Raw genomic sequence first — 12,089 nt, 5'->3', positions numbered from 1 at the left:
AATGATGTTTAATGAGCCATGTTCTCCTTTCATGGCGTTGCAAGCCACATTTCTTCAGTGCCTCAGAGGGTTACCATGACTAATTACCTCACTTGCTGCGGCACAAGCCACTGAACTGGCTCCCTCATGTTCTTCTTGGGCTGCTGTGTTGACTCCTAGTCTTCCAGGGGAGTGTCACTGGAGCTGCCTGGGGTGGCCTTTAGCATCCAGGGCACAGTCGAGAGAAGGAAAGGTGGCTGCAGGGCCCCTCTGCCACCTCAAGCCCCACGTTGATCAAAAGGGCCCTTGGTACCAGGTGGACATGGGTGATCACTCCCAGGAGGCCTGACTGGACAGACTAGAAAGTCTTCGGGCCAGTGCATGAAGAGCCGTTAAGGGTTTCCTCGCAGTCTAGTCTTTCCTGAGCACGGGCACTCACTGACTGTGAGATCACAAGTACTTTGGGCACATTGTGTTGCTTTCTTTTGAGTTATCTGATAGGCCGTAGAGTTTGGTGGCTGAGACTGAGAGATCGGTGGCTCACGCCATTCCTTCTCTCGGTACAGCACATCTAGAAGAGGAGAACTCAGTGCTTCTGAGTCCTGGTGGCTGGGGGGGGGGTGAAGGCATGTCACAGCGTGTGCACAGCATGTCTCATGGGCCAGGCTGCCTGCCAGGCCATTCGTGGTCATGATGCTTTCGCTGCTCTCAAATCATTTGGAGGGACAGGGAGGTGAATGGGAATAGAGCAGGGGGGAGGGGCTCACTTAGACAATTGTGTGTGGGTCCCCATTAGGGTTCCATGGTAGCCAGGGGGAAAGGTCAAACCTGTCTAACAGCCTCCCTCCCCCTTAGATAGTGACGAGAGGCTGTGAAACTGTGGAAATGACCCTGAGGAGGAACGGACTGGGCCAGCTTGGCTTCCATGTGAACTTTGAAGGGATTGTTGCCGATGTAGAACCTTTCGGCTTTGCCTGGAAGGCGGGCCTTCGCCAAGGGAGCCGTCTCGTGGAGATCTGTAAGGTGGCCGTGGCCACCCTGACCCACGAGCAGATGATTGACCTACTGCGGACATCGGTGACTGTGAAGGTGGTTATCATACACCCCCATGAGGATGGCTCTCCCCGCAGGTAAGTGTGCACGGGGCAGTGTGCTCTACCACCAGATACATTCCTGCCTGCCTGTAGGATCCTCAGAGCCAGTCGGGTGTCTCTGTGGACCACAAGAGCCCCGAGTGCAGTGGTTAAAGAGCTTCAGATGGCAGGTGGTGTGCGGTCACCGACAGGCTGTGGCTCTCCACAGCGTGTCTCAGTGTGAAATCCAGTCACCACAGACCAGGGGAAGGGTCTATTTGACCCGCCTGGCCTACGGGGACTTGAGTGTGCACAGCACAGCCTTCACAGCCCACACACCTCAGATTGGGATGACTAACAGGCCCCAGTCTGAAGGAACGCGGGACAGCAGGTAGACCCTGGAAGCCATGATGTCCTCAAGGTGAAGCTTCAGAGGTGTCAAGTGGATTCAGGGAATCCTTGTAACCTGTCCTGAAAAACCGGAGGCGGGGCAACTGCACTAGAAGGCCCAGAGGTGTACAGGTGGTGGGAGGGACCCGAGGGAAAGTGGGAAGTAGTCTGTCTGCTGCTGCTGCTGCTGCTGACAGACAGTCATGGTGTTAGCCTGAAGGAAACACTCATGAGTGTGTCTGACCTGTGGCCTGCAAACCACATGCACCTCCAGCAAGGACTGCTGGGAATTGTAAATGTATTTAAAACATTAGCCGTGTGCGGGTGTGTGCGCGTGCGTGTATACACGTATGTGAATGTGTGAGCATGCACGCACATGTTTTTGTGAACGTGCATGTGTGTGTCTATGTGTGTGGTTCTTTTAGTGTACATGTGAGGATGACAAGGTCATGGTTCAAGTCAAGTTTGACTGCCAGTCAGATCATAGGGCAGAAGACACTAGTTCAGACTGTGCTCCCTGCCGACCACAGCCCATGTTGGGGGTATGGTGGGGCTCTGGCACCCATATTTCCCATGCAGCGTCTGTCCCCATTCAGGTAGTCATGAGGCAGATTCTGAAGTTTACCTTCTGGGAGGATGGAGAGACCGAGCCTCGGGCTCTACTGCATGTTCATGGGGACAGAGATTCCTAAAGTCGTTTCCACATCTGCAGCATGGCCTGTGTGGTTTTTAGAAAGGTTGAGTAACATGATCTCCAAAGCATTCGGAACTCTAGCATAATTATTGTTCCTTCTGCATTTGAGTTGGGGGAAGGGGCGCAGCTTTCAATTCACTCCAGTTCCTGTCGTATCTAAAGGAACTTTCTTCTGCAGACAGTAAGGTGACTGTATGCGCCTTCTGGACTCGTGACAGAAGGGCATCCTTTCTCCGTTCTCCCAGTAGCACATGCCTGGTTGCATCTGTGCCATGGCCGGGCCACATGCAGCTGTCACACACTTGAAGTGTGGTTGAGTCTTTCCATTTTAATTAATTCAGTTTAATTAACCACAGGTGGCTCTAATGGCTGACCTTCTGGGGAGCTCGGCCCTAAATGGCGATCTTTTAGAAAACAAACCACCCGTGTGTCCTCTTGGTCTCGCCTGAGTTTGTAAACTGTAAAGTCTGATTAGATTTAGCGTTTGCTCCCGGCCTGATGTGATGCTGGGGATGGAACCAGCAGGGGCCTTGTGCATACTTGGCGTGGACTCCACCCCTAGACTTTCAAAGGCCATGTTTCCTATATTTGCCCAATATGTTTGTAAACTAAAGGGTTAAAGAGCTGAAATCCCTCTTAGTGTTAAAGGCCTAGCCCTGTAAAACCCCACAAGAGGTTTCTTATAGCCCCACCTTGCCCAGTGTTGCCCATTAGACCTATCTGTGTCACGGTCCGCCCCTCCCCAAGTCAAGGGACCCCCAGGAGCCGTACTTAAGTCCATACAAAGAAAGATAAAAAACTATTTGACAGGAGTAAGAAGCAGATTGGCCGTGAGCATGTCTTCCTCTGGCCTTCCTTGAAGCTCAAGGATCCTGTAAGCTGACATCTTCCTCAGAATTAAGCCAGTCTATGGGGGAACTCACAGGTGTGACTCCTGCTGAGGGTCAGGCCTTCCCTGTCCATGAGACTGGCTACTGCAGAACTGAGAAAATGGTTTCCAGGCTTTATCTAGGTTTAGTCTGCTTTTGCTCTGCAAGAAACTCTCAGAGCTTTCAAGAATGTTAGATAATAAAAATAGTAACATTTTCATTATGCCTGGTATTTCAATCATACAAATTCAAAGAATAGAATTTCCTAAGGAATACTGAATTGTTTCTCAGCCAGAACAAATAAACAGGACTCCAGTGTGAATGTTTTGCTGCTGTCTTTTCCTCAAGAGCGTGTTTTTCCTCTGCGAGACTTTCTTATCTGCCTGGATCCGCCTATAATTAATTCTTTGTTTAAAATGCAATTGAAAATAGCCAGGATATTTGTTCAGAGCCTTTGCCTTTGAGGCTGTCCCTCCCCAAGCACATAGTCCCTTCTTAGAGTGCAGTCCCCTTCTGCTCTCACCTCTGGAGAAGGTTCTAGAGGTCTAAGCCCTGCACACATCGAGCAGGATTCTCTATAGTTTCCTCCTCCTGTGTGGATCTGACTCTGAGCCTTTTTAAAGTTCGTGTTTTCATTCTTCCTGATCCATTTTCACTTCCGCTGTGTGCGGGCCATGGTCGCAGTATTTACTGCGTTCCCGTCTCTTCTATCCCCCTAGCTCCTAGCTGTGGAGGGTGCAGGCAGTGCTGTTCTTCTGTTACAGCCATGTTCCTGCACAGTCAGGCCCTGGACTGTTGGCACTATTGGAAAGAGAGCATATGTGTTGCACACATGTACCTGTGTGCATGTGCTGCTGGGGCTCGAATCCAGGACCTGGAGAATGCTAGACAAGCGCCAAACCGCATTCCCAGCCCCTAGTTCTGAGCCCAGCTGGCCTTGAGCTGACAGGAGTCCTTCCACCTCTGCAGCCCACAGGTTTCTCACTGCTAGCCTGCCTTATGTGACATTTTAGGAAACCATAGAAGAGATGCTAAAGGGGAAATAGGTAGCCCTTGGCTCTTCTCATTGTTATATTGAGTTTAATTAGGTTTGGCTTTCGTGGAGCGCCGGGGGTGGGCAGCAGAGAGTCCCCACTACATAGTAGCTCAGGCTGGCCTTAAACTCTCCGTCTTCTCTCCTTAGCCTCTTAAGTGCTCAAATTATAGCCATGCTTTGACACTTTCAAATCTGAAAAACTTGGGCCTGGAGAGATAGCTGGTCAGGCAGTTAAGAGCACCTGCTTGCCCCCGGGAGACTTGAGTGTTGTCTCCAGCACCCACATTTGACTGCTCACTGCAACGCCCGGCACCCATCTTTGGAAGCCCGCTCCCCCTGGGAATTTCCTTGGTTCGCCTCCAAATTGCCTTGGATTCCCCCTCCAGGAAAGCCCACCAAACGCTGACCTCTCGTCAGGGAGGGTCAGGACCACTCCCACAGGCGATTTAGGCTGCTGCCCAAAAAAAGGAACAGGTGGTTTTCGGGTTTTGTGTGGGCTCCCCCCACCCGTGCTTTCCTGGCCACCCCGAGTGCTGTAAGTAAACACAGGCATTGATTTGGTCTAATCCTGTCTGATGGAAATTATTTGTGTCCTTGGAGAGGCTCATCTTAAGAATATTCCTAACACTCCCCATTGCCCTGCCTCTATGACCCAAGGGAGCCTGCCCTCTATGGCCATCCCTGGTGTCCGAATGCACACGTGCCTTGTTATACACGTGCATACACATGCATACACACACATACACATGCACGCCAACAAGTAATAAAATAAATCTTTACAATAAAACTGAAAACTGTTGAAAGGGCAGCTTACGCTGGCTCCGTAGTTAAGTACACAAGGACCTGCCTGGGGCTCTGACGGCGCTGTTGATTTGTGGGGTGGAAAATTACCTCCGTCTTCTTCAGAAATTGGCTCTCAGAGTCTGTCAGGGAGAAAAAAACAGTAATTTAAATGAACAGTTATGTGCATGCGCACACATCTGTGTGGTTTTTCAAGAGAAGTTGTCTTTGGTGCAAGTTCATGAGGAAGGCAGAAATAGCCAAACTAATTCCAAGGAGTCTTAGCCCTCATCAACGCTTCCGTCCACTCTGGAGTCTCAGTTGGTAACAAAACCGTTTGCCCCAGAGCCCATCTGCTTCCGCCCTCAGCCTGGGAGGCCTGTGGGGTAATGGGCACTCCTGGTTATCCTTGGGTCATGGCTGTCTGTAGGGAAGGTGTTTGTGTAGCATCAAAAGCCGTGAGTGTTTTGAAGTCCCGTTTTGACCCAGCTTTGAGGACAGTCTAGCTGTCCCCACTCCCCAGTTGAAAGGAAAGCAGAGCCACTTTTTGAATTCTTGGTGGGGCTGGGGGTGGGGCTTGTTAAAGGAGCTCAGGCAGGGGGTGGGGCTTGTTTAATTAGCTCAGGCTGGGGGTGGGGCTTGTTAAAGGAGCTCAGGCTGGGGGTGGGGCTTGTTAAAGGATCTCAGGCTGGGGGTGGGGCTTGTTTAATTAGCTCAGGCTGGGGGTGGGGCTTGTTAAAGGAGCTCAGGCTGGGGGTGGGACTTGTTAAAAAAGCTCAGGCTGGGGGTGGGGCTTGTTAAAGGAGCTCAGGCTGGGGGTGGGGCTTGTTTAAGGAGCTCAGGCTGGGGGTGGGGCTTGTTAAAGGAGCTCAGGCTGGGGGTGGGGCTTGTTAAAGGAGCTCAGGCTGGGGGTGGGGCTTGTTTAAGGAGCTCAGGCTGGGGGTGGGGCTTGTTAAAGGAGCTCAGGCTGGGGCTGAGACCCTCCAGTAAATTCATGCAGGTCGGGAATGAGTGGCCTGGGGCAACATGGGAATATCTCTCTTCAAATGGAAATGGGCAGAGGAAAGGGCTGCCCAGGCTACCAGGCAAGTGCTGCCCTTGCCCTAGCTGCCTTATTAAGGCCTTTCTGACTGGAGGAAATGCTCAGGGGATAAAGGGTTTGCCAGGAAGCCTGAGGACCTGACTGAGTTTGGATCCCTAGAATCCACATGAAGCCAGCCAGCCCTGGTTCGCTTGTAAGCCCAGTATACCTATAGCAAGGTGGGAAATAGAGGCAGAAAAATCTCCAAAACTCATGGGCCAGCTAGCCTGGTGTGTGCAGTAGTGAGCCGGAGATCCTCTCTCAAGGTGGAAGGTGAGACTAGACACCCAAGGTGTCTGTGACCTTCATATGGGCAGTGCGGCACCCACCCACATTCACACACATGCATACACACACATTCACACACACACACACACACACACACACACACACACACACACGTTTGTTGTTTTTTTTTAAGAATCTTTTTCTATTTTTCAAATGGGAGGCCCTAGACCTAACCTTCAAAGGTGACATTCTGTCAAAGGCATTTTAGGGAAAAGGCATCCATCAAAGGCTGCTTTCTAAGAGAAGTAATGACTCACCAGAATCCTGCATGGCTTGTCACACATTGCTAGCGAATTTAGTAAACATGTCCAATAAAAATGGAAATGAAACTCCAAACCGTACATCTGGCTCTTTGTGTTTTGTTGACATGAGTCCACATTTCCATGTGATGCAGGACAGCAGAGATTTCCATGGGTCATCTCCAGTCAAAATGATTGCTCGCAGAGTTCTATAAATTAAGGCTCCTGTCCCAAGCTTCTGTCTCCTGCTGCCTGATTGCCCAAGTACAGGAAGCAGGAAAGATAGGAAATGAGGAACAGAAAGAAAATTTTATTTTAATGGCCTGGTATTCTGTATATATGTGTGTGTGTGTGTGTGTGTGTGTGTGTGTGTGTGTGAGAGAGAGAGAGAGAGAGAGAGAGAGAGAGAGAGAGATGAATCTATTTCTATAGATAGGTATTGTGTCTACTCTTGTCTTACTAACCCTCTGCTGAATTTTTATACGAAACGTAGAAACAGTTCAGGACTTGAGGCTGTAGTGGCCACCTGGCCATCTGGCACATGCTCAGAGTCCTGGCATGTTTTTCCAGTGTAACGATCACACCCTTTCTCTAAAGTAAGAGCATGAAGTTTCAGAACCTTTGGGGAATTGCCTGCAGCAGTTCGTCCATCCATTCACTCCTTCATTTGTTTAGTTGTCCATTCGTGCAGTTGTTTGTTGGTTCATTCATTCATAACTCTCAACAAATTGGTGCCAGAAATTGCTGATCACTTGTGTTGTTAACAGGACAGCCTCCTCTTCACCCTGCAGGGCCTCCGGTCTATCCAGCCTTCCTTACACAGTTCTTCGTGTGCACATTTGGGCTATTTAAAACAGAGTTCTGCTAAGCAAAGCAACAATTTTTACTGGATAACAAAAATAGTGCAGCAGTTGTGTAAGACAGCAGAGTCGGGGCCCAGTGTTAGCAGGGAACAGTGAGAGCATCTCAGGGTGGGTAAGTTGGTCAACAAGCAACGTTTGTGCAGGGCGAAACTATCCCAGATGTCTGCTGTGCTGAGTTCAGAGATCAGTATTGTTTTTCAAATGAACGCATGAACAAACAGAGGACTGTCCCATTTCGTGATTTCCAGTTGGACCACTGGCCGTGTAGAAGAAGGGGCAGTCCTGGAAGTGTCGAATCTCCATACAAAAGCACTCATAGACTAAAGTCCTTTGGTAAAAAATTGTAATGTTTCCTCAGATTTTACTCAGAGTACAGCAGCACAATCCAGTGTAAATCTGAACTGAAGTATTTGACTGTCAAACAGAAAATCCAGAGTTGTATAAACTAAGTTAAGAAGCAAAGTTAGCTTTGGGGAAGGAGATGGAGTTAGAAAGCGAGGCATGAAGTGTCCTGGTGCTCAGAGTCTCTGCTGCTGAGGACAACATGGGGTGTCTTCTGAAGTATCCCCCCAGCCCACCCCACCCCCGTGCTGCTCCTCCAGGGCAACCATCAGGACTCAGTTTCCCGAAGCCATTCTTGTTGGCAGTTCTCTCTAGGCCCAGCATAAAGATCTAGTGACTAGAAATGATTTCCAGCCAGGATTTTAATCAGAAGCCTTCCTTGAATTACTACCCTTTGTACCTACCAGCAGGACCATAGAGAGCCGAGCCCTGGCCAGCGCTCCCCCCCCCCCAGGTTTTCACCATGGTCCTTCAGGTCATGCCTTTGACCCAGGGTCGGATTCCCCAAGGATGTCTGTGTAGTTGGCTCTTTCTCCATTCATTGTACTTCATGCCCTGGGGGCTTCCAGTCCAGGTGTCTTTTAGTTCTGTGTTTTTCTGTTTGTATTTCTTACTAATTTCTGGCCTTTCCCTCCCCCTTCCTTTTTGGTGAGAGATGGGTATTTTGGAATCACCCTGAATTTTCTCACATCTCTCCCTCCTAAGTTCTTTGGGAGAGTGCCTCAGTTTACCATTCCACTGTCTGGCCAGACATTTTTTTTTTAAGTTTAAGACCTAATTATCGTGTTTGTCAGTATCAGAGGCTCCTACTTGCTCTCTGAGCCTTGGCTGGTCAGGGAACTTCTCCAGGGACTGGCATCTGTCGCCTTCCTGGTGAAAATGGCCCTCATTCAGCCTATGGGGACAGGCTGGATTTGGGTAAGGGGCAGTAAGGCTGAGTCTCTGATCCCCTCTCTTCACTGCCATCCACTCCAGTCCCTGTGTTTCTGCAGAACATCAAAGATCCCCATGCTTGCTTCCTGGCTGCCCTCTGCCCCCTGGACCTCAGGGCTTGGGGATGAACTTTGCATGGACCCTGCTTTCTAAGCAGCCCTGCGTCTTCAGCCTCCACATTCACACTGTCGGTCGGCCACACCAGCAGCTCTTGGCTGAGTCCCTGGGCTGCACAGGGCCAGGGCATGGTGGTTCTCCCTCTGCATGTCCTGGCTGGTGCTCAGCTCCTGCTGTTCTTCGGCAGTGCTTTACTCCAGCACCAGCACTGGAGTGTGTTCTGGAGCAGCTCCTTCAAAGGCTGCATTGGGATTTTACGCCGACTATCTAGAGAGAGGCAGTGCCTCCACATACTGACTGCTGGACCAGCATGGCCAACGGGGCGATTCACCCTGATGCCTGGGCCCTGGTGAACAGTGTCTTGTGTTTGTGTCTAGCTCTGTGGACAACATTTGTAGCCCCTGGGTCTGGCCATGACCCTGCTGTGTCATCCTGAGCAGGTGTGCAGCATCTCTGGACTTTGATGCCTAGTGACAGTAGGCAGCACTTGGAGGAGCACAGAGGGCTTTCAAAACACCTAACAACAATAGCCCACAGCATCCAAAGGGCTGTCATAGTCCACTGTGCAGCACTTCCTACCCCAGCCAGCCTAGTGGTATGTTGGCAGAGAGAAGAAAGCCACAATGAACCTTTTAGAGTCTCAGTCTGTGACTGTTATCCAAACTGCAGCTGAACAGTTTTGAGCATCTAGAGATATTTATTGCCATGGGTAGGGTAGGTGTTAGGTGACTCCCAGTTAAGTAGGCTTGCAGGAAGAACCTGCTCAGCCATGTGCAGGCTTTTCCTGGGGTCCCCCAGTAAGCTTCTTTCTCACCATCTTTTCTCAACTCAACAGGGGCTGTTCAGAGCTCTGCCGGATCCCCATGGTGGAGTACAAGCTGGACAGCGAGGGCACACCCTGCGAATACAAGACACCTTTCAGGAGGAACACCACGTGGCACCGTGTGCCCACCCCAGCCCTACAGCCAGTTTCCAGAGCCTCGCCTGTGCCAGGCACACCTGACCGTCTACAGTGTCAGCCACTGCTCCAGCAGGCCCAGGCCGCCATCCCCCGGAGCACATCCTTCGATAGGAAGCTGCCTGATGGCACCAGGTAACACCCACACCTTCCTGAGTCCTACGGTGGCTCATTGTGAGCTTTGGGCCAGCAGGGCAGCCAGGTATCCTCAGACACAGCGGCACTCAAGGGAGTCCAGCCTTTTCCTGATGCAGCATCAGGTGCCCTCCGCCCACCCGGGCCCCTGGCTGTCACCTTCTCCAGGTTTGTGCCCTCCGTCCACCCGGGCCGCTGGCTGTCACCTTCTCCAGGTCTTTGCCCTCTGTGGTGGCAGGCCCTCCAGATATCCTGGAGCTATTACCAGTGCGCCTCTAGGAACCCCTGAGCATGTTTGGATAAGCAAACACAACATGAACAGGGACTTCCCACTGCAGGGCTGCAGGCCTTCAGGTGTGCACTTCTCTCTCACCGCCGGCCAAGTGAGCGGAATCCAAACGAGTCTAATGATAGGGTCTCCTGGGTTGCTGAGACTAGCTTTAACTCACCCTGTAGCCTGCTCAGGCCCTAGATCTGCCATCTTCCCGCTTCAGCCTCTTGAGCAACTGAAGTTAGCAGCCTGCTAACGGGCTGGCTCAATAGTAGCTGTTTCAGTGGAAGACTGCACCTTTTAAAGTTAAATTCAGCAGCATGAGAAGCTGATGAGAATTGTGTTTGAGAGCAAAACAATGAATTCCATCTGTAACGCTTATCGTCAACTTCCATGTGACCTAGAGGTGTGTGTCTTTACCCTGGACAGCTGACCCCTGCTGGGCTCTGGCCTGTACACTGGGTGCCACACGCTGGTAGCACACACTGGTAGCCAGGGTCTTGCTTACCTGATACACTGTCCCCTGGGCCTCTCTGGTAACGAGAAGGATGCAGTCACTGGCATGCCCTTCCAAGGACTGACCAGATCAGTGTCAGTGAGAGGCTTAGAACCAGACATGGCACACCGTTAACTTACAGATATATTTACCAGAATTAACAAAATGTGTAGCCCTTCCTGCCTCCTCTAATTTGTTCTCCCAGGAAGTGAGGAAGTGTCAGAGTCTTTTAACATTAATTAAGTCATCTGGGCTGCAAGCCTCGTTACTTGAGAATCACAGGCTGTGGCCCACCCTCCGTGCTCTAAGGCACAGGGGCTGCCGTGCAAGGCCCACGGCCGGTCTCACCTGAGCAGGTGTCACAGAACGTCCCTTGATTAAGTAGGGTTTCAAGAATTACAGAGGAAACCAGAATGACCCAGTTCCAGAGGGAGTCCTGGCTAGCATTAACCCTATCAAGTGAGTTTTCACAAATATTTGGAAAAAAGAGTTGTAAAATTACATTTGGTAGTTATGTGAAAATCAGTGGTTTTGCTAAACTCCAGCTTTGTTCTCTGCTGACCCAGAAGTGGCTGGCATTAAGCTCCTTGTAACAGGTGTGGATGCTGCTCTCCTGACTGTATCCTCCAGCCGCGTCCCTGGTTTTGTCCTCTGGAGCTGTCGTTGTGCCTTCATCTTTACACAGCCCTTCCTGTGATGGGTTGCTGGTCATAAATCTTGGGGCATCCCAACTCCAAGATTACCAATCTGTGATTGGTTCCGTTTCACATTGTAATGTGATTGGCTCTTTGTCATGAGCAAAGCAAATTTGTTTGTAACCAGCTCAGGTCAGACAGGTGGGTTTGACTGGGACTGGCAATGTCCTAACCCAGCTGCTATTCTTTCCTCCCTTGCAGAAGCTCTCCCAGCAACCAGTCATCGTCCAGCGACCCAGGACCTGGTGGGAGTGGACCCTGGAGACCACAAGTGGGCTACGATGGGTATGGCTCCTTCCGGCTTTTCTGTCTCCCCAAAGGGAGCCGGTGCCTCTGCCTAGGACTCATTCAAAAGCATTCCCTGTGTGGGGTTTGAGGGAAGGCTACTCTTACAGGAAGGATACCTGTGAGAGTATCAGGCACTGTAGTAAGCTCTAGGTCCAGGCTAGGAGATGCCGTTTCTTTTGCTTGAATCAGTCTTGCACTGTAGCCCAAGCGGTTTGTAACATGTGGCAGTCCACCTATGTCAGCCTCTCGGGCTGGGATGACAGGTGTGTGCCTCCACGTCCAGCTAGGAGACTCCATTTCTGTGGACATGGTATTAACTGGGCTCTCTAAAGCCCTGCTCTCTTTGTGCCATGGAAATGACTTCTGAACACGAGGGAAGGCCTGAGGCCTTGTGGATAGGAACCCTCAGAAGTCGCCCTCGCTTAAGTTGCTAGCAAGAGACAGCTCCTCGGAGCCAGGGAAATGAGGTTATAATTGAGGCATCTTCACTTCCGGCTGGAGATCCATAGTCGAGGCCACCATGGCAGCAGCCCTTGTAGTTTGTATCATATCCCAGGAGTCC

The 12,089-nt window shown here is 50.9% G+C and overlaps 1 protein-coding gene across 3 annotated transcripts in view; it reads left to right on the top strand.

The window, feature by feature from the left end:
* Nucleotides 1–12,089, top strand: part of Sipa1l2 (signal induced proliferation associated 1 like 2) — an 89,293-nt gene that overhangs the window by 33,472 nt on the left and 43,732 nt on the right. For all 3 annotated transcript variants that reach the window (XM_075977690.1, XM_075977691.1, XM_075977692.1), the window contains exons 8-10: nucleotides 835–1,109; nucleotides 9,520–9,777; nucleotides 11,441–11,524. In XM_075977690.1, the coding sequence (XP_075833805.1) occupies nucleotides 835–1,109; nucleotides 9,520–9,777; nucleotides 11,441–11,524 (617 nt within the window). The remainder of the gene's footprint in view (nucleotides 1–834; nucleotides 1,110–9,519; nucleotides 9,778–11,440; nucleotides 11,525–12,089) is intronic.

This window comes from Microtus pennsylvanicus, chromosome 6 (assembly GCF_037038515.1).
Source record: "Microtus pennsylvanicus isolate mMicPen1 chromosome 6, mMicPen1.hap1, whole genome shotgun sequence".
NCBI classification, from domain to species: domain Eukaryota; kingdom Metazoa; phylum Chordata; class Mammalia; order Rodentia; family Cricetidae; genus Microtus; species Microtus pennsylvanicus.
The sequence above is the reverse complement of the archived record's forward strand: the minus strand, read 5'-3'. Positions and strand labels throughout refer to the sequence as shown.